Source organism: Microtus oregoni, unplaced genomic scaffold (genome assembly GCF_018167655.1).
Source record: "Microtus oregoni isolate MIOR12 unplaced genomic scaffold, Mior012 000000F_ref0000247, whole genome shotgun sequence".
Classification (NCBI taxonomy): Eukaryota; Metazoa; Chordata; class Mammalia; order Rodentia; family Cricetidae; genus Microtus; species Microtus oregoni.
In genome coordinates this window covers 3106059-3128508 of record NW_024543059.1, presented here as the reverse complement: position 1 = coordinate 3128508, position 22450 = coordinate 3106059, and the positions used below count along the sequence as shown (strand labels likewise).

Below are 22450 nucleotides of genomic sequence, written 5' to 3'. Positions count from 1 at the left end.
TTCACCATTCCTGTTGGAGAACATTTGATATAGTTCAGGCTTTGAAAGAAATGGGGGGAAAGTTGCTATAAACCTTCAGGTGCAGGTTCTGTGTGAACATCACTTTCATCGCTCTTAGGTGAGATCCCCCAGGAGTGAGGTTTTATCAAGAACCTGTCTGGTGTACAGTGACTCTACTGTTCTGCATTCCTACAGGGTATATGCAAAAGCCAGTTTGTCTGCTTATCACCAGTACTTAGTCAGAGATGTGTTTGTGTACGTGAGTCTGTGAGAGAGACCACTCACACACACACACGCATGTGGTCACACAGAGAATGAATGAATTTCTGAATCTATTAGCTGTGCACCAGCATCATACTGTGGTTTTATTTTGTATTTCCCCAATCTCTTGAGGCTCTCTATGATAAACATCCTTTCCTCTGCCGATTAGCCATTACTTTCTAGTCTTTGGTCAAGTTGTTTGTTTTCTTATTGTTGAGCTTTGATCCGTTTTAGTTTTTTGAGACAGGGCATCAATATGTAGCCCTGACTGGCCTTGAGCTCAGAGCTCTGCCCCCTTTCACCTCCTGAGTGCTGGGAAGATGTGAATTATGACAGCTGGCCCTTTGTTGTTGAGTTTTGAAATTTCTTTATCTTCAAATATAAATTCATTTTTCAGATACGTAAGTTGCAAATATTTCTCCTGATTTTGGTGGCTTGTCTTTTCTCTCTCTTAACAATATCATACATGGAAAAAAAAAAGGTTTTCTCTTTGGTGATCATTAACTTGCTGGTTTAAGATGCCAGCACACATCTCCAATCCTTGACTTGGAAGGCAGAGTCAGGAAGATTGCAAGATCCAGGCAAGCCTGAACCACAAAGTGAGGCTGGTTAAGAAAAGATAAAACAAAATTACCATAAAAATCTCAAAAATAAAAGTATCCATGGTTCAGAGGATACGATTGTGGGCACCTTTAATCCCTCTCTTGGGAAGCAGAGGCAAGCAGAGCTCTGTGAGTCTGAGGCCATCCTAGTCTCCATAGAAAGCAGGGCAGCCAGGACTACATAGGAAGACCCTGTCTCGAAAGAGAAGGAACACTCGGGTAAGCGTTCTCTTGTGTGATCGCACAGGAAGACCTCTGACGAGTCGTGTGTCAGTGCTGACTCCTGGAACCAGTAACAGCTGGAGCTGGGGGAGAATGAGGTTTAAGAGCCGGTAAGATGGCTCAGAGTAGATAAGAGCCCTTGGCCGTGTGAGCCTGATGACCTGAGCTCAGTCCTGGGAACCCACGCTAAAGAGAGAACCAGCTTGTGGAAGGTGTCCTCGGAGCTGGCCCCGCGCCGTGGTGCATGCCTGCTGACACCCACACAGCTAAGTATAATAATAAACTCAAATATTCAAAGAGAATATTTAGGTTTGGGCAGCAGATTTGCTAGTTACTCAACAGTGAAACTCAGCATATATTGTTGAATGACGTGGCCAATTAGAATATAAATCCTAAAGGCAGAAAAAAGTAATCTTATCCTCCTCTTTTTCTTCCTTTAGAGGAAATAGATATCTATAAGACATCTAGCCTGACCTGCAAAGTAACACTTCTTCAAAAAGACAAAGCAAGAATTACTCTAAAAATAAAATCTCAAAATAAATAAATAAATAAAAGTTTCCAGAGTTCACAGGATGTGGTGACATACGTCATTTCTTCTGTCCTATTCGGTGCATTTAAGTTTTGACTTGGAATGTTATAAAAGAAAGAATTTTTCCTTCATGAATTATGAGTAATTAATTACCAATGACCACTTTAGTAAACTTCTGAAACGCCTTGTACTCACCCTTCACCATAGTTTCTGGTTTTATCAGATGTACTTTTAGAAGTCAGTCTGAAAGTCAGACTCTAGGGAAGGAAGCAGAGGTTTCCATCTTCAGGTTAAATTTACTGCTCAGCAGACAGCAACTTAACAACCCAGGTGGTCACGGTCTTGGGTTCTTCCACAGAACAAAGGACCACCCAGGCCGCTGCTCTTTGCCCTCCTACTGTGTGTGGGCTGTGTTGCATAATTGAGGGTATGACCTTGTAAGTCGTCCAGACGCTGGTGTGTCTTTACCTCACTGCTGTGCTGGAAGGTGACACCAGCTACAAGTGCAGGACCTTTAACCACTGCTGTTCCTTTTCCAGTCCCCAGACTCCACTCCCGCCTCCATTGCATTGCTCTCCCCTTCTTTCCCTTTTAGAATTTGAACAATCTCTGTGTGGTGCTTTCCGGCTTTTGGTCTTTTGAAACAGGAATCTCAAATGTCCTAGAGTGATCTTGAAGTCTTGGTCCTGCCTCCACCTCCCGAGGACTAGGATTCTAGAAGTGTTGCTACCACACTGCCCCATCTCCTGGTTGATACAGTACCAGGGAGCCAGGCAGCACTCCCCACTAAGCTGTATACCCAGCCCTATTTATATCAGTGGTTATGTCTTTACAATAGCTAAATATCTCTCCTGTCCTCAGATTGCAAAGCCCTTGGAAAATTTTGGATTGGTTTTATCTATTTCCTCCAACTTTTTCTTTACCCTTATTTTATTTTTGGATTCTACTCCCCAAATTCGTCATCATTGCTGCTTACAGACTTTGAAGCTGCAACTTCTGGCTGGGTGTGGTGGCACACTAATAATCCCAGTACTCTCTGTGAGCTTGAGGCCAGCCTGATCTGCATAGAGAGTTCTAGACCAGCCAGGGCTACACAGTGAGAACTAGTCTCCAAGAAATAAACTTAGTAAACAAACAAATAAATAATTTGGGAAATATTTTCCATTCTAGTTACTGCCTCCTTCTAAGGGAAACATGTCTCCTATTAGTCTTCCAGGGATATCATGGTATAATTAATCCTCATATACTAATCTATATTTTTTATTTTAACATGCAGAAATACATACAGTTACTGTTTAGATATGTGTTGTTGCTTCTCAAATTTTTGAGTTTCCTTTCATTTACCATTGACTGACACAGCTAGGCAAAAAGTTCTCTCTCAACCAAATCTAATAACATATTAGATCCAGGTCCTAAGCTAATACACAGAATATTTCATATTTCTCACAACAATCCAACGAGGGAGGTGTTGTGATAGTCTCAATTCTGTAAATGAATTTATCAATGAGTAAAGAGACATCAGTCAGTGATAGCTGTGCATGTGACAGCCCATTTCAGTGCCAGTATTGATCCAAATTGCTGTAGTACATTCAGGGATTAACAGGCGTAATGGATTGTAGTTGCTGGACGTGGAAGGATGGTCTCTCAGGCCCTGAGCCCTAAGGGTTTTCATTCTGTCTCTGTGCTCCTAGGTGATGGAAGAACTCTTCAAGGCCACCACGGAGATGGTTCTCGCAAACTGTCCTGAAGACGTCGCACTGTGTCACAGGTTCATAGCTCCTGGCCAGAAGGTAACACGTTTGTGAACAAGGCCAGCTTCATCGCTCTTTATGTATATTAATTATATAGCATGAATATAATTACATTTAAATTTTGTTCTTTTTTGTCTTCTCAAGGACAGACTAGAACATATGCTGAAAAACAACTTTCTAATGTAAGTAGAAATCACAGTTTTCCTGGGCTTTGCTCTATTTGACCATTGTATCACACTGAGTTATAGTTTTTGTTTAATTATCTCTGTGTTTACCAAACCAGATTTGAGGAAAGACCCATATTCTAATTCTCTTTTATTGCTCTTATACTTAATTAGTATAGATAGCCCATGTATTGTTAATAAATGGATCCTAGAAGATAGATGAATATAGTAATTATGATCTGTATTACTGAAATTCATACCTCGTACAGTAATTCCTTGGTATCCCTGGATCCCATGTATACTAAAGTCTGAATGGTTGAAACCCTATATAAAATGGCATACTATTTACATATAATACACAATACCATGGTGAATATAGGAGATAGTTTAATTAGAACCCCAAACACAAGTAAATCACCATGACTCCCCCCCCCACACTCCCAAAAGCACTTTGGAAACATTTTGGAAAGGCCAAGAAATATTCTCTATGCATATCAAGACACATACTGAGTAGAGAGACTTTGAGAAGCCCATTAAGGATATCTCATGTCAGCTGTAATCTGAGCTTGAAAGCGATACTTTAAATTAAGAGGGAGTGGAGGGAGGGATAGAGAAGATCGTTATCCCTAGAAGAAATATTGGAGTCATTATTTCTTCATATTGAAACAGTAGCATAACAGCTGTATGAAAACCACTGCTTCTTAATATTCTCAGAGCTGGAAGATCATTCAAAGTAACTGATGGACTAGAACAGCTGTCTAAGGACAGAGCTTCAGACAGAATATCTTACATAGACGATAGTGTCTAAATGTTCTTACAACATTGCAAAGATTAACCGTGCGTTCTCATGAAGTTGAAGCAATTGGCATTACTAAAGAGTCGAGTTGGAAGGACTCAGCACCCGTTATCTTTTGTTCTGATGGGACACATGAAAATGCAAGTATTAGATACCATCTTAGGCATCGGAAGCGCTGGCTGAGCCAACAGATCAGCTTTGTACCTTATAGGAGAGGTCGTTCCTGTTCTCGCTTAAGCTTCGGCTTCCCTTCTGCAGACGCAGTTCAACTTTCACGTTATTTTTGCCCCCGCAACCAAGTGCCACTATTTCCTTAGAAATACACCGAGTGGGCACTCAGCAAAGTCTGTCACTCAGAACATGCCTGGCTGTACTTGCATCATAAAGTTGTTTTCTAGTTAGTTCGTGTAGGTCCAAAATTCAGAGCCTAAGTTTGTGCTTGGTAGGTTGAGCTCAGAGTCCTCCAGAGAATTTTGTAGATTTTTTTTAATCATCCAGAATACTGTTGTAGTTTTTTTTTCCCGATAATTTGTAAGGAAACTGGCGTGTTCACATGCTACTGGTGTGTTAGTATGCTGTTGGTATGTGGACACTTTTATGGCCTTTTGAAAGGGAGGCCAGTAAATTTGGCAGTATGCTTCAGAATACATAAAAAGTTACAAGTTTTGATCCAATAATCCGTTCTCACGTGTAAAATCAGTATGTAAGAATTATTGTCATTTGCATTGGACAGGGATGTGTAGAAACATCTGAAAAGCTGTTGGTGAGTAAAGTAAATAGGTACATGCATAATTGGAATGTTACGTTTAATTCAGAAGCTGAAATTCTTTGACTGTGGCTGTAGCTCGGCTAGTGGAGAGCGTCTCTGTCACGCGTGAAGACTGCCATGTTCAGTCCTCAGCATCACATACAGCTGTGTGTGGTGGCACATGTTTGTTTTCCCAGTGCTCAGGAAGTAGAGGCAGGAGGATCAGGAATTCGGGGTCACCCTCAGCTACATAGTGTATTCGAAGCTGGCCCTGGCTACATGAGACCTGTCTAATAAAACAAGTTCTTCATCACAAGGCAAAGATCTGTAATATACAATGTTGAGTTAAAGGAGAGTGTGTATGATATATGTTCTGATATTTACTAAAATAGATATTGTAAATACATATTTATATCTTCTGAAAGGATGCACAAGAAAGTGGTAACCATGAATGCAGTATAGTGAGTACAGGAGGTGCTGGGAAGATTTCTTGGTAGATCAGAGCACTCGCTGTTCTTGCAAAGGACTCTGCTCCGATTCTGAGCACCCTCACGGTGGCTCATAACCTGTAACTCCAGTTCCAGAGGCTCAAACACCCTGTGGCTTCGATGGACACCAGGCACACATGCGATATACATACATACACATGTGACTGTGGAGCAGGATGGGAGATGCATGTGCTTTTGTCTTTCCTTGTCTCTCTCCCTTTCTCCCTTCTTTTCTTCCTTTCCTTCCTCCTGGGCTCCGCAGTCCTCCCGTCTCAGCGGCTAGGTGTCCGTCCACATGCAGCCGTGTTTTTCCATGTTAGGCAGGAGAGTTCCTTACGGGGGAAACCAGAGCTAGTTTTCAGCAGTCTCCGAATGCTTAGAACATGTGACCAAGACTTCTGCCGAGGTTGAAGAACTGCTCATGATCAGACTGCCATTCTTACTGCCTTTCCTGGGCCCTTTCCCCGTGTTTCAGATGCTCTAGGCACCCTGACCTTTCTGTTCCTTCAGAGGGACACACTGTTCCTCACTGAAGGCCCCGTTCTTGGTATATTTTTGTCTAGAGTATTCCACCCAGTTGTTTATATGGTTCATTTTTTTTCATTTTCTGATGCAGGTTTCTATCCAAATGTCACCAACCCAGTGGGCCTTCCCTGAATACGTTGTCTGCAGTGGTACCCAGACACACCCCTTCTGTGTTTCTTCATAATGGCTACTGGGCACTGCTATCTGCTTACCTTTGTACACACACACACACACACACATCTTGACTCTAAGAAGGCAGGGGCTCTATTTTTGTCTATAATGTCTCCAGCACCGAGAATAATGCTTAGCATCTAGTAGCTGTGACATATTTGTTCGCCCGATGAATAAGTGACAGCTTCTAGAAAAATCTTTTGTTCTCGGAGCCTCTGTATTTCCTAACTTTTAGTAGAGTATTGGTGGGGCACGGATGTTGAGAAATCGCATTCTGACATGACTTCATGCACCTTGCATACTGAGCAGCCGCTTCTCTTCACGCGGACCACATACTCCTGGGACAGATCAGCCTAGATCTCCGATTACTTAGTGCTCATTTATGACCTCACCAATTATATTGGAACTTTTTCTAGTCTAAAATGGCCTGGTATAGAGTAGTCCCACTCTGCTAACCTTTCTCCACTTCTGCTTTGTTTTCCCAGCATTTCTTACACGGAGGCAGTTGAGATCCTAAAGCAAGCATCCCAGAACTTCACCTTTACACCCAAGGTATTATATGGAGTGTGTGTGCATGTGTGTGCGCGCGTGTGTGTGAGTGTGTTTCCCTGTTGTCTTTAGCTTCACTAAATAACTTTATTCTCGGTAACGTAAATATTTGTGGATCTATGCATAGGCTTTATGAGTCTCTGTTAGCCATGCTCGAGAGTAAGTCATTTTGAGTTGAGTCTCACTGTGTTGCTCTGGCTGACCAGGAACTCGGTATGTAGACCAAGCTAGCCTAGAACTCAGAAAAGTCTGTTTTTATTTTTTGGAATAACTTAAGAAGTATTAGCATTAGCGTTCTTTGAAAGCCTGGTTGGATTCTACACTAAAGCCATCTGGCCCTGGGCTTTTTTGGTTGGGAATATTTTAATGACTGCTTCTGTTTCACTGGGGTTCTAAGTATTTTTACATTGCTTTTCTGCTCTTTATTTAACTTTGGTAAGTATCAAGAGAATTATCCATTTCTTTCAGATTTCCAGTTTGGTAGAGAGCTTTAAGTATATCCTTATTCTCTGGATTTCCTAAGTGTCTCGTGTTCTGTCCCTCTTTTCATTTCTAATTTTGTTAATTTGGATATTCCTTCTCTGTCTTTTAGTTAATTTGGATAAGGGTTTGTCAGTTTTCCTTATTTTCTCAAAGAGCTGTCTCTTTGTTTCATTGATTCTTTGTATTATTTTTATTTGTTTGTTTCTATTTCCTTGATTACAACCCTGAGTTTGATTATTTCTTGCTATCTATGTCTTTTGTGTCTGATTTCCTTTTTTGTTGTTGTTGTTGTTCTAGAGCTTTGAGATATGCTGTTAAGTTACTATTGTGTGACCTCTGAGATAAGTTATCTCTGAGATTAATTTACTACTATGAGATTTGACTGTGTGAGATGAAACCCATGCCCAACACTGCTTGGGTTACCAAAACCCTGAGACTAGATAGTCCAGGGACATAGGGTGAATCCAAGTATTGCTGGTCTCTATAAGAAACCTAAACAGACTTCTAATGTCATTCTGCTATACTCACAGATCAGCGCCTGTTCTTCTCCAACTTTTTTATATAGGTCTTAGCGCTATGAGCTTGCCTCTTTAGAACATTATGTCCCATGTATTTATTTTAATTCAGTTCTAGAAAACTTTTAATTTCTTTCTAGACCCCTTGTTCTTTCAGTCAAGAGTTGTTCTGTCTCCACGAGTTTGTAAGCTTTCCTTTGTTTCTGTTGTTGTTGGTATCCGTCTTTAATCCATGGTGTTTAGCTAGGATACAAGGCATTATTTTCAATTTTCTTGTACATGTTGAGACTTTGTTTTGTGTCTGAATATATGGACAGTTTTGGAGAAAGTTCATGAGGTACAGAGAAGAAGGTACATGCTTTTGCATTTGGGTGTACTGTTCTGTAAATGTCTGTTAAGTCTATTTAGCATATAATGTCAGTTAGCGCTGGTGTTTCTCTGTTTTTGTTGAGATGACTTGTCTACTGTCAAGAGTAGGGCACTTAAATCTCCCAGTGTCAATGTGTGAGTGCCAATATGTAATTTAAGGTGTAATAGTGATTCTTACACGAACTCTGGTGCCCTTGTCTTTAGTGCATAGATGTAAGAATTGTAATGTCCTCTTGGTAAACTTTTCCTCTGGTGAGTATGTCGTGTCCATTCCTGTCTCTTCTGATTACTGTTGATTTGAAATATATTTTTGTCAGATATTAAAATGACTTCACCAGCTCGGTTTTTTAGGACAATTTTCTTGGAGTATCTTTTCCCGTCCTTTTACTCTGAGGCGATATCTATTCTTGATGTTGATGTGTGTCTCTTGGGTGCAGCAGAGGGATGGGTCCTGTTTTCACATCCATTCTCCTAATCTGTGTCTTTTTATTGTAGAATTGAGACCATTAATGTTGAGAGAGATCAATAATTGATGTTTGTTGATTCCTGTTTTGTTTTAGTTTTGGTGGTTTTATTTATTTTGTGTGTGTGTGTGTGTGTGTGTTTCACCTATTTTGAGTTGCTGGTTTGGAATTATTGCTCCATGTGTTTTCTGGAGTGTAGTCAATCTCTTTAGGTGGAATTTTCCTTCTAGCACATTCTCTACAGATAGATTTATAGATAGATATTACTTAAATTTAGTTTTTGGCATGGTCTTATTTTCTCCATCTTTTATGATTAAAAGTTTTTCTGGGAATAGTAGTCTGAGCTGGCATCTGTGGTCTCTTGAGTCTGCCTGACATCTGTCCGGGTCCTTCCAGCTTCTAGAGTCTCAGTTCTTAGACCAGACTGGCCTTGAACTCAGAGATTTCCGTGCCTTTGCCTCCTACCGCTAGAATTAAAGGTGTGCGCACCACTGCCCAACTGAGTAGTGTTTTCTTATTCTTTCATTTTTCTCCATCCACATTCCTTTAGTACATACAATGTAACTCCTGTATATTGCTTTTTTTTAATTGCCAGTAGATATTTTGATTGATACTATTTCCTTTCTCTGTTAGTGACATGCTTATTCAGGTTTGTCTTCCAGTTAAGCCGTCTGTATGCTCATTTGGTGCAGACTTGCGCCTCTTGTCCATCTGTAGCTGAGGGGACCCCTGTGCTTTCTGTAGCTGATCAAACATCTAAGAATTCAGACTGAGCACAAACTCATACTAACTTCACAGGAAAAAGCCAATAAAAAAATAAAACAAATAAATATCTTTGGTTGGAGAGTTGTAATGTGTTTCACTTTTTATTATAAAATCAAGGACAATTTTGTAATTTTTGTTTATGTATAACTATTGCATGTAGGCCAGACTATTAAGTAGGAGAAATTACACTTCAGAAAATGAATCTAAAATAGTTTCCCCTAATTAAGCATCCTGTTTAAACTGTTTGTGTGGAGTTGTGGGGGTACTGGTAAACATGGGAACAGTAAGTAGCATGGTGTGCGACCTTTGTCTTTGAACGGCCTGTCTCCTAGTTCCACCTCCAGTTGTTAGATGTGCCTTAGTTTCAACAGTAGCTTCAGCTGCTCTGTGGCCGTCCTTTAGTTCCTGAGGAAGGATCTTAGCAGTCCCGCTTGTCTCCAGTTTCCTGGGTCACGAGGACGGCCTTGAACTGCTGATCCTGCCTCTGGGATTATGGGTGCTGGCGTTTTAGGTGGGCACCACCAACCAGCGCTTGTTGGTTTTATAATAATTAGTTGTGTAATTTCTTTTTTCATATCAAGCTTCATGAAGAGTGATACCCTTTTGTTTTGTTTTGTTTTTTCTTACTACTGTGTCCACCATTTAATATTGGCCCCGGAATTTCATAGTCACAGCAGTGTTTACTAAATAAATAGACCGAATAGTATTATTACATACTCTATATGAATTGGCTCTTTCATTAAAATAGAAATTCGCCGAGAAAAGCCGTCTTGCTGAAGATAGGCTTAGTATTAGAAATACTATCACCCGTCCTTTAATTTCCTGATACTTAGGAACAGTAACGAGGGGAGAAACTTTAAGCAGTATTAATAAAAACCATAATTCTGCATCCGTTTTATCCCTTTGGAAAGTATTTTGTTTTCCTGCCTGTGCCGCACTTGCTGAACGCTGTCCCCTGAGATGGGGCCCAGAAACAATAGTGTTTGTCTGCTAGGTTCGGCTTTCATCTTCCCAGGCCTTTGACCGCTCTTCTTAGCAAGTCTCTCCCTTTCGTTTAGTCAGCTGTGGCCTTGGCAGACAGCTGCACACATCGTCCAGCCCCAGGGAGAGAAAGCCTTGGCACCGGGACGGGTTGTGTGTGTGCATGTGTCATCCTGTGTCCTTGTGTCTCATACAGTGGGGTGAGGATCTGCACACGGAACACGAGAAGCACCTGGTGAGACACTGCGGCGGTACGCCAGTCTTTGTCGTTAACTACCCGTCCGCACTCAAGCCTTTCTACATGCGGGATAACGAAGATGGCCCTCGGCATACGGTAAGAAGAGCCCCCATACTGTTCCAGACTGTACCCAGTCTTCCCACAGAACTCAGTGTTCTGTAAACATACTTCTCATTCTTCTCACAGGGGGTTCTCCCTTTAGTGGAGCCAAATGCAAGTGGCTTTCTTTTGCTGTTGTTTGGATAACTGCACTCAGGAAGTGGGCTAGAACACTGAATAACACTGGGCCAATGTCAAGTTCAGTATTGATGAGGAGGCTCCTGGAAGAGAAGCTTGCTGGACCTCAGATAATGCCACTGGCGTGATAAGGCAGAAGAACGGTCAGCTTAGCGTTCTTTTGTCTGCGCTATATATAGAACCTGCAAGGGAAGGCCATGGAGGGATGGAGGAGCTCTTAGCTGACTGCCTGTCGCAGGCCCCATCTGTCTTCCCTAGCTGCCTCTATCGGTTCTCTGATCTGTTCGGCCCCTTTTAACCTCTGTTCTTCTTTATGCTCTATTTCTAATTGATTTTACTCCTAATTTACTTTCTCTCTTCTCGTTCTACTCACACGCTGAGCTCTAAGAATATACTGTTGACTTATGAATTTCCCAAATCACTGTATGTGCAATATCATTTGTTATAAGTCTATGAGACAAATATATTTATCTCAGAATAGGTCAAAAACCTAAATTTTGCTATCCCGTATCTTACCTCATGTAGAAAATGAAGATTATACCCTACCAATAAACCAGACACCGCCACTTTAGGAATACATACGCACCTGTCTGGAAGTTTCCTGTTTCTCTTATAAGATGGTATTAGACACATTCTGCCATCTTGTCTGAATCCTAGAGCTGTTTGCCAAGAAACTTGTGTTCTCTGTTTACAAATTAAAACCGTCACACAACAGTAACTGAGCTCTCCTGTCCCTACCGCACGGCTGCGCTGTGTGCTCTTCCATGCCATGTCCAGAAATGTTGTACTTTTTTGGGTATTACATTCTGCCTTCTGGGTAAAGATTTCCTCGGGTTACCCTGCCGTACTGAGCCGTCTTACCTGACTCTGCAGAACACGTAAAGAAATGGTGAATGCATAGCAATGTGTTTATTTTTCGTAGTCCAAATGTAACTTTCTCAGGCTAGACTCTTCCTCAAGGTTGACCTTTGTTTATTTATGTTTTTCACTTTTTGCATCAACCAAGTTTCCTGCCCCTTGGTCTTTACCCCTGACATTTTTCTTCTCCTGTCATTGCTGCACCAGCCCTGTTGGTTCAGTGGTGATCTCCACATATTAAGCCCACAGTCTTTGAGAAGTCTTTTTCAGAAGTCTTTGAATGGATCTGAATGCATGATTCAGCACTGTCAGCTTCTTGTTCTTAGAATCCTCTTATCCCTTGGCTTCGTGGCATCATGTCTTCCGCTTCCACTGGTTACTCTAATTAGTCTCCTGTGCAGACTGGTTTTGGAATTCCTTAAGTCTAAATCTTGCATCTTCTTTCCTTTGACAGGTGACTTCATATGTCCCAATAGCTTATCGTTTATTCTCAGATAACTCAGAAATTCCATTTAAAGAAGTCTACTCGAGGCACAGCCCTCGCCCTGTCTGCCTGTCCTCTGTACAGCACACCTGCTGCCCCGTCTGCCGTTGTACATCCGTGCGGGCTCTGCCTGTCCTCTGTACAGCACACCCACCCTGCCACACCTGCCACCGTCTGCCATTGCACCTCCTCCTAACTTACTGCCCTATGCGTGCTTTATTCTCGAACAGTCTTCCCACCTAAATGATTTTGCTTGTTCCCCAGATTATCTATTTCTCAAAAGAACCTTCTCTAACCCATTATAATCTTTTAAATTTCAGACCTAGCATTATTTTTTTTAGTTTAATGTAACTATCTATTCATTATTTGAAAATTTCATGTATATATATGTGTGTATATATATATAAAATGAAAATACAATACATTTATTTTCAGAGGTGACACTCCTAGGGGAAAAATATCTGCCCCCCCAACAACCCTTGCTGCCAATCATGTGTCAGGTGTGGGTGGAGCTTCCTGAGCCCTCCCCCACCTGTGTTGGGAGGCTGTCACACCCAGGAGACATTTCACAGCAGTCTCCCCACCCTCAGCTCTCACCTACTTCCCACCTCCTCCATGGCGGTGGCCAAGTGTGTCTGACTTGTCCTGCTCAGGCTGAGCGCTCCGGAGATGCTTGCTCAACTCTCACCTACTTCCCACCTCCTCCATGGCGGTAGCCGAGTGTGTCTGACTTGTCCTGCTCAGGCTGAGCGCTCTGGAGATGCTTGCTCTCTGCACTTTGACCACTCGTGAGCACCTGTATCAACCACTGAACTCTGCAGAGAAGCTTCTCTGGTGAGGGCTAAAGGCCGCACTTATCTCTGATTATCAAGTAATACTCAGGAGACGGTTTTATCCCTTCAGCAGCGTCACAGGAGCAGTTCCTCCAGCTCCTCAGCTACAAGTCCTTGGCCGGTTTATATCGAGTCCTTTCCTGTGGAGCAGGCCTTAAACCCAAGGAGAAAGTGATCGGTTACCCCAAAACAGTCAGACCTGTTTTTAACAATGAGCGTATGTTGCCAGACTCTTCATTACGAGCTGCTAATTCTTAATCCATGTTGACTTAACACACTTGTAATGTTCTACTCACATGGGTAACTATGTCATCGGTGACTTTCCTTTGTCTAGAGCACCTGCAGATCTCTTTTGTGCAGCGGGACACCTGTGCCTAGCTTAAGGCCGAGGACATAGCAAGTATCTGTTCTGTGTAGGGATAGGTGATTGGACGGATGGAGACCTCCAAAGATTTAGACACAGAGCGAACATAAAGCCATGGTAACTTGATTTGTTAGGGAAGGCGTGGATAAGAACTTTTACCGTAAAGCTCCTGAATGATGGCAATGATAAAAAGGAAATATAAGGTCCCAGAATTATATACGCTTGGGTTCAAGATACAGCTCTGTGTGCTGTACATTATGTGACTGAGCGGAGTGGGCCGGTGCATACCTTTAATCCCTGCACCAGGGAGACAGAGCTAGATGGACATCTATAGTTCAAGGCCACACTCCCTACAGGGTGAGTTCCAGAACAGCCAGAGCTACATAGTCAGATGCTGTCTCAACAAGACAAATATGATCATAGACAAGCCACTGAACCTCTGAATTTTAAACTAAACAGTGCATATTTATGGCCGTTGTTGGTTCTTGGGAGTTAAGCACCAACCCATCTGAACAGTTGCAGTTTAGGTCTTTCAGAGAGTTTCTGTCAGGGTTCTCTAGCAGGCTTCCTCAGACCACCAGGCCCCAAACGTGATGCAGAGACTATTAGTTATAAATGCTTGTCCTGAGCTTATGCTTGTCCCACCAGCTCTTATAACTTAAATTATATAAATTATATTATTTCTCTTCATCTGTGTTTTCCTCAGGGCTTTTGACTTTTCTTTCATTCTGTGTGTCCTACTCCACGTCTGGCCAGTCAGCACCCTCGTTTTCTCCCCTGTCCTTTTCTCTCCTGTTATTCTCTCTGCCTGCCAGCTCCACCAGGACCTCTCCTGCCTAGCTATTGGCCATTCAGCCTTTCGTTAGACCAATTGTGTGTCTTAAGCAGGCGAGGTGAAACAGCAACACATCCTTCCATAACTAAACAATTGCAGCATAAACAAAGTCACCGTCCGCAGCAGGGTCTGTGGGGAACTGAGATCACTCTCTGGGTCTGAGGATGGGTCACGAGTGGGAAGTGGGACGCGCTCCTCAACTAGCAGGCAGCTAGTGAGTCTGACGTTGCTCCTCGTCCTTCTAACCTGTGAAAAGATACCACAGTGTTCAGTGTTCCCGCGAGCGGTTAGGCTGTAACTGAGTCCTTAAAAGGCAGATCTGTCTCATATTTCCTTTTTGCCTTTGTAAATTCTAATACTTTAATCCCAGCATTTGGGAGGCAGAGGCAGGCAGATCTCTGAGTTCGAGGCCAGCCTGGTCTACAGAGCTAGTTCCAGGACACAGAAACCCTGACTCAAAAAAACAAATAGCATTTATATTAGCAATGTAGGTTGGTCTTTTGTTAGTTTGTTTTGTTTCTAACCTGTAAAAAGTACCTGTTTCTACTCCTAAAAAACCTTGGATAGTAAATACACAAACCTTGGGGCATGCATTACATGAATAAACACTGTAATTCTTTCAGTGGACTAATTACAGGTGTGGAGTAGGTTTGCAGCAGTCTATACAAGGGAGTTCTCCAAGTTAGCATTAAATGTCAACTTCATAGCTCCCGGTTATCTGGGAAGTCTCCATGAGGAGATTGCTTCCATCAAATTGGCCTTTAGGCGTGTCTATAGGGCATTTCTTGACTTTAATTGATATAGGCAAGCCCAGTCCACTATACAGTGCCATCTCTAAGCAAGAGATCCTAGACTGTTTAAGAAAGCTAGCTGGACTAGAGAGATGGCTCGGTGGTTAAGAGCACTGGCTGCTCTCTCAGAGGACCCATGTTCAATTCCCAACAACTCTTAAGTGTCTGTAACTCCAGTCCTAGGGGATCCAGTGCCCTTTTGGTAGCATCTGTGGATCAAATCTTCATTCAGACCCTTGGGAGACACAGATCATACTCGATCCCCTATAGCACTACTGGACCTTGTATAATGGGTGTAACATGAGAATAGAAATCCAATCGAGAGGTAGTTCATGAATCTTTTTGGCTGAGACTAAGGAGCTCCATCATGACAGCTTGTACGTCAGACCAGCAGACAGGGTGACGACGGCAATGTCAGCATGATGAGTTCCACAAAGACAGTTATCAGTGAGAGGAGCCAAGCCCCAGAACTCTGTGCTGTGTGGTGCTGTTTACAGGGAGCTTAGAATAACAGCTTCAGCCTGTGTGATCATAGTCAAGAAAAATGTAATTCTCTGTAGGGATGATAACCAAGAGGGCACAGGCAGGACTTAAAGAAGTAAGTTCACTTTTTCACTGCAGAGGGTTCGTGAAAGGCAGAACTGACATCTCTAAAACTGTTCAGTCATCTCTGCAAACTGAGCTCTGCAGATGTTAGAGGTCCCACCGAGATGGCTCAGCGGGTAAAGGTCCTTGCCACAAGCCTGAGAGCCTGAGTGGGAGGAAGAACAAACCCCAGCTTCGTTATTCTCTGAGCCTCACAATGCACGTGCGTGCATGCGTACACACATACACACACACACGCACACACACACTCGCACGCACGCACACACACACATACACACCCACGCACGCACACACATACACACACGCACGCACACACACACACTCGCACACACACGCACACACACACACGCACACACACATACGCACACACACACGCGCACACATACGCACACACACACGCGCACACACACACACACACACCTGTTCTCAAGAACTCCTGATGGGCCGTGGTGAGGGAATTGAACAGGAAGGCAGACAACTAAGGGTGAGTCATGTGTGACTACCACAGAGTCAGACTTTAATCCTAAGGTGGTGTCTACAGAAATGGTTTCCTTTCTCCGAGAGGAAGACCTGGATAGCTTGTGTGTCTGTGTGGCTCCCAGCTGATCTCTGCTGGCTGGCTGGGAGTTTAGAACTCCCAAGGAAGAAAGAAATGTGGTAATTACCTTGGCCCTGAGGGAATGGGAATGTATTTTGAGACAAGGTGAGAATTACAGTTCTTTGAAACCATTAGTATCTTTGTAAGCTATAAAATATTGTCCATTTAGCAAGCACAAGTAATGAGATTGACTGAGGATTAACACAAGAGTACAGTTTTCAGTGTTGCCCCCACGGGCCCATCTGCATCCCCTGGCTCTGGCATCAGAGGTTTTTCCCTTCTCTACGGTCGGGGGTAACGGAAGTATCAGAAGAAAGTCACCTATCAAAGGCTTTGTTCCCGTTTATCCTGCTTTTTAATTGGAAACCTAAGCCTTATTTTGAGTACATTGATTGGGATCAAGAGTCAGAGTCAGAAGGGAACATCATAAATAGAAGCCAGGGTTTGCTTGGCTTGAATACCAACACGGACTGTTTCCAGACAGCGTGTGCTGCAGCTGTGTGACGTAAGCAGAATCCACACTCACACCCAGTAGAAGATGGGCCAGGAGCATTCTGGGCCGAAAGATGCTCAGAGAGTTAGGGAAATGTGCAAAAGAACGTGATGCAGCCTTTGGTACTCCCCTAGCAGAGGGATTAAAGGGCAGAACTGAAGTCTTTCCACTACTAAAATGTCAAGGCTGCAGATTCATACAAAAAGGTTCAAACTCGGTCGTCTTTGAATTGAGACATTTCTCTCTACAACTGGCAAATTTTTAAGTGAAATATATTTATTTATAAAACATTTTCTATTCATTTTACATACCAGTCTCAGTTCCCACACCCTCCCCTCCTCCTGCTCCCCCACCTTCCACCCACCCCACCCCCATCCACTTTTCAGAGAGGGCAAGGCTTCCCATGGGGAGTCAACAAAGTCTGACACTTCACTTTGAGGCAGGACCAAGGCCCTCCCCCTTATATCTATATCTAAGCTGAGCAAGGTATCCCTCCAAAAAGACTGTGCTCCAAGATGCCAGTTCAAGCACTCGGGATAAATCCTGATCCCACTGCCATGGCCCCACAGACTGCCCCAGCCACACAACTGTCACACATATTCAGTGGGCCCAGTTTGGTCCTGATATTCAGGTTCCCCCGCTGTCAGTCCGGAGTCAGTGAGCTCCCACTAGCTCAGGTCAGGTTTTTCTGTGGGTGTCCCCATCGTGGTCTTGACCCCTTTGCTCATATTATTGCTCCCCACTCTCTTTAACTGGACTGTGGGAGCTCAGCCCAGTGCCCGGCTGTTGATCTCCGCTTCTGCTGGATGTAGGTTCTATGATGACACTTGAGATACTTATCAATCTGATTACAGGGGAAGGCCAGTTCAGGCCTGCTCTCCTCCAGTCCTTAGGGTCTTACCTGGGGTTATCCTTGTGGATTCCTGGGAATTTCCCTAGTGGCAACTGGCAAATCTTTAATGAGATGTTTAGCTCCAGTTTCTAATCCCTTATTATTCTTCAGAACCACCAGATCTACACCAGCACTATGCGTTCTGGTCCTTTGAACCTTTTTTTTTTTTTTTTTTTTTTTTTTTTTTGGTTTTTTTGAGACAGGGTTTCCCTGTGGTTTTGGAACTAGCTCTTGTAGACCAGGCTGGCCTCGAACTCACAGAGATCCGCCTGCCTCTGCCTCCCAAGTGCTGGGATTAAAGGTGTGAGTCACCACCACCCGGCTCCTTTTTTTTTTCTTTAAAGTAGAAATGATTGTTAATACAGAGGATGTTCAAAATTGAAGGTCACGGGCTGAATTTTGCCTGTGATTTGATAAATTCCTAGGAAAAAAGACTAACCCAGTATAGCATTGAGTGCTCCTGGCCATTCCTTTGCTGGTCAGCGTAGTCAGGATGAAGCTTAGAAACAGGAACAAGTAAATACGCTTTTAGCCACATAAGTAAAAGAAACAGATCTTTTCCAAAGGGAATTTTCAAAACTTGCAGCTTCTGATGCTACGCTCTAGCTCAGTGGTCGTCAGCCTTCCTGACGCTGCGCCCCTTTAATACAGCTCCCCATGGTGTGCTGACCCCTCAATCATAAAGTCATTTTGTTGCTATTTCATAATCATAATTTTGCTACTGTTATGAATCATAATGTAAATGTCTGATATGAAGGATATGATATATGACCCCTGTGGTGTCATGACCCACAGGTTGAGAACTGGTTATCCAGCTGATTTAAGACATATTCCCCCAAATGAGATTCTAATAAGCAGTCAAACAGCCAATTTTAAAACTGTTTTAAGAAAACGGTTCGTGTGTTTGAAAACTCGAGTGCTGGAGTCACAGGGAAGTACAGTGATATTCATGACTGGTTGCTTGGTCTCTTCTGTAGGTCGCCGCTGTGGATCTTCTGGTTCCTGGAGTTGGGGAGCTCTTTGGAGGAAGCCTCAGGGAGGAACGGTACCACATCCTCGAGCAGCGACTGGCCAGGTATTGGTCAGACACAAAGGAAACACACTTCAGTACCTGGGGAGGGGCTCCTCACACCCATCCTGAGGAATGTTTCTCTAGCATCTATAAGCATCCCTTCCTTGAAGACTGGATCTATTGGCAGGGGTAGGAGTACGTGCTTATAATCTCACAGAGAGGGCCGAGGCAGGAGAAGGAATTTCACAAGTTGCAGGCTGGCCTGGAAACCCTCTCAAAAACAGAAAGAGAAAAAACACAGCACAACAAAAAAAAACCATGATGGTTCATTCCTGTAGGCCAAGCACTCAGAGGCAGAGGCACAAGGACCATTCTTAAGTTTCTAGCCATCCTGGTTTTCATAATGTGTTCCAGGTCAGACACAATTACATAATATTAAGGCCCTGTCTTAAAATTTTTAAAAAAAGGCAATAAAAGCAAGAGAAATTCCCAGGCCCTTTAAAGCATCTCCTTCGTTTTCTGTTACCTGTGCACTTTTTACTACTGTGGTTTATGACGGTCATGACCCCATTGATCACGAAGACAGCTGAACTAGGAACGGCTGAAGATGAAAGATGCTGAGCTAGCTTTTGTAAGTCTCTCTTAGGCACAAGTCCTCATTCAGCTGCTTGAATAACTTGGTTTAAATTTACTTTCTGAGATCTGTAAAATGGATTCATAGATCACATAAAAATATTTTGGAGATAGAAAGTAAGAAATCATATTTCTAAGTGAACTATCACTCCTGTATGCATGATCTGCCAGAAAACCACAAAGACTTCCTAAACTGACCATGGTTACAAACCTGTTTTCTATGGTTTCCACTTTTGCTGTATCAGACATTGAATTTTTTTTCTCCTTTTATTTTTTATTTTTTGTTTTTATCTTATTTGGTTTTGGTTTTGATTTTTCTGGGTTTTGTCACACTTGGAAAAAAAATTTTGAAAATATCCTGCTGAATTAGCCATTTTTCAGGCCACCTTTTCCTAATGTAGACATGCTTTGGAAGTGGATGCTTTTCCAAGATCCCAACCTGTAAGTCCCTTGAGTGACTTGGTCTTGCCCTCCCACTCCTCTTAGCTGCTGCACTGGATCGGGCTGCAGAAGAAAGGAAGTGAGAGGTGTGGAAGGTGGCCGCTATTGGCTAGACCTCACCTCCCCACTACCACTCGCTGTGAGACAGTCCTGGCGACATTGTCAAAGAATTGGAGATTTCTCTAAAAAATGTTTAGCATAACAGAAATGACACGTGGCAGGAAACCATATCTGCTGAAAGATTAGTCGATCCGAATTCTTCAGTTGTCTCCCTCCAGGAAACCGTGTCTGACTTCGGATACTCTCCAGACTTTTCTTTGCAGTGAAGTAAATGTGTGCTCCTCTGTCTCTCAGATCTGTCTGTGGCTGTAGCTCATGTTTCTGTCCTTAGAAAGTTAGAACTTTGAAGGTCCTTGTCCTTTCAGATGTGATTCTGCTGCCTTTGGAAAGGGCTGAGGGTAATTGTGGTAACCACTAAGCACCTAAAGTGTTACCCGTATTCCCCTAGACAAGAGCTAGATTACATAAGTGTTAGGAAGGCAACCTCAGAATCCCATTGTTGGTTTAAATGTTACGGAATGAACTTCGTGTCCAAGTGCGCATTGTCTGCCTGTCCCTCAGGCTCCTTGAGTGAGCAGCGTTTCTGCTGTTCATACAGGAGTTCAATTAGAAATAAGATTTCTTTCTTTCTATCTCCAAAATATTTTTTATGTAATCTGTGAATTCATATCTCAGAAAGGAAATTAGAACAGTTCTTCAGACAGCTAAAGAAGGACTTGTGCAGGACAGAGAGTGTCTTCAGCCCTTCCTGGTTCAGCCTGTCTGTATTTTATACGGAGAGTCAGCGCGTGTTGGTCCTGTTCTCAGTCTGTAGATTTTATTGCCTCATTGCTTGCTGTTAGTGTTGATTGCCTTGTTATTAATAGACCCCTCTCTAATAGAAAGCCTCACCTCCTCACTTCCATTGTGTATGATTGGAGGACACAGTCTTCACTGTGTTTTCTTGTAAAGGTCCCTGTATGCACAACTGTTTTATTGACGTCGCGATTCTTTTTCTTATTTTCTTCTTTACAGATCAGGACTTGCGGAAGCCTACCAGTGGTAAGGATGTGGCCCCCGTTCTGCATGCATTCTGACTGTTATGTGGGGAAGACTGTTACTCGTATTCCCCTGCCTCTGTGAGCAATGCTAAGAACTGAATGTGAGGCCGGAAAATTGTTTACTCTCTTCCAGTCTGTGAAAAACAGTAAAGCGATGTTTACCACTTAGTTTCTGTTTCAAGTAACGTTCCCATCCTTGTGTTCACTATTCCTCTAATCATCCCGACTCTTAGATGCTGCTGTTATCCTCTGGGAGCAGAGGCAGGCAGAGCTCTGTGAGTTTGAGGCCAGCCTGGTCTACAGAGCGAGGTTCAAGACAGCCAAGGCTACACAGAGAAACCCCGTCTCATGGGGAAAAAAACTAGTATAATATAAGATAGTAAAAACACATCGTTGAGTTGGGAAGTGGAAAGAAAAAGGAGAGCTAGTATATGAGGCAAGATTTCTGTACAGGAACGATGCATCAGTAACTAGAGAAAAGGTCACATGACCAACGCCTGCCCTGCACAGCAGAATCCACTGCCGCTTGTTTGGAACCCTAGGATAGCTAGCTCTCCCTGACGTCTCCATGTTCATGGTCTCTGAGGAATGAAAAGATGGGTGTGCGCCATCTACCGCAGTGACATCCACAACACATGGCTGTAAAATACAAAATTCCTGTCATAACCTTGACCTCATACAGTGCTTCGAAGTCATGATTCTCTGTTTTTAAAAACAGGTACCTGGACCTTCGCCAGTTTGGATCTGTGCCGCATGGAGGCTTTGGGATGGGATTTGAACGCTACTTACAATGCATCCTAGGAGTTGACAATATCAAAGATGTTATCCCTTTTCCAAGATTTACTCATTCGTGCCTTCTGTAGCCGAAAGGAAAAAGACTTGTAAAAACTCTGCCCTTGAATATACATATGGAAGACAGGTGGTGTGTATTTTAGAGACGTGGATTCCAGTGCACATCTCTTGTGCTACGAGGTATAATGTATGGAAACCAGAAATGGCCTTGATTTTCTTAAAGGCCAAAGGCTTTTCGCAGACTGTAATAAACTCTCCCAAGAAGAAACCCTCAGAACAACTGGACTTCCGAGTCTGTTACCTCAGTTAAGAGGGGAAAGAAGTAGCTGGGGCCTGTTGTCCAGCTGCTGGAGGAGCTGGCGCAGGAGAGTGACTTGGGCCTGGAGACATCTCAACAAGAAGAGGGCTGACACTGAAGATAGGGCCTCAGAGTTCCTCCTGGACTCCAGGACAGAATGGTAATGTTTCACCTTGCTTTGGCTTTTATCAGTAGCTCACTTCCCTTTGTATTTTTTTAAAACTACTTGTGGCCAAAAATAAGATAATGTTGGCTCTTCCTCCGCCCCTGCCATCTCAGCCGCAATAAATGTCCACCTATTCTCCATGCTTTACCCAACTCTGTGAAAGGAACATTCTTTTCAGGGTCTGAACTGATTGCTGAAGTTGCTCATCTGGTTTGAAACTTTCCTCATCGGGCAGGGAAGAGACATCAATTTAATAACTGTCGACCTTAGTTATAAAGTTGAGGAGGTAACCTTAATCCTTTAAACTCTTCGGGCACCGGTCTTTTTTGTTTTTTTTTTTGTTTGTTTGTTTTGTTTTTTTTGGTTTGGTTTTTCAAGACAGTGTTTCTCTGTAGA

General features: G+C 43.0%; 1 protein-coding gene across 1 annotated transcript in view; it reads left to right on the top strand.

The window, feature by feature from the left end:
- The window catches only part of LOC121449067 (probable asparagine--tRNA ligase, mitochondrial), a 74944-nt gene extending 52756 nt beyond the window's left edge, over window positions 1-22188 (top strand). Inside the window, exons 8-14 of the mRNA XM_041653273.1 lie at window positions 3306-3404; window positions 3510-3547; window positions 6743-6809; window positions 10580-10717; window positions 18590-18687; window positions 20773-20799; window positions 21517-22188. Of these exons, the coding sequence (XP_041509207.1) occupies window positions 3306-3404; window positions 3510-3547; window positions 6743-6809; window positions 10580-10717; window positions 18590-18687; window positions 20773-20799; window positions 21517-21661 (612 nt within the window). The 3' untranslated portion in view covers window positions 21662-22188. The remainder of the gene's footprint in view (window positions 1-3305; window positions 3405-3509; window positions 3548-6742; window positions 6810-10579; window positions 10718-18589; window positions 18688-20772; window positions 20800-21516) is intronic.
- The last annotated feature ends 262 nt before the right edge of the window (window positions 22189-22450 follow it).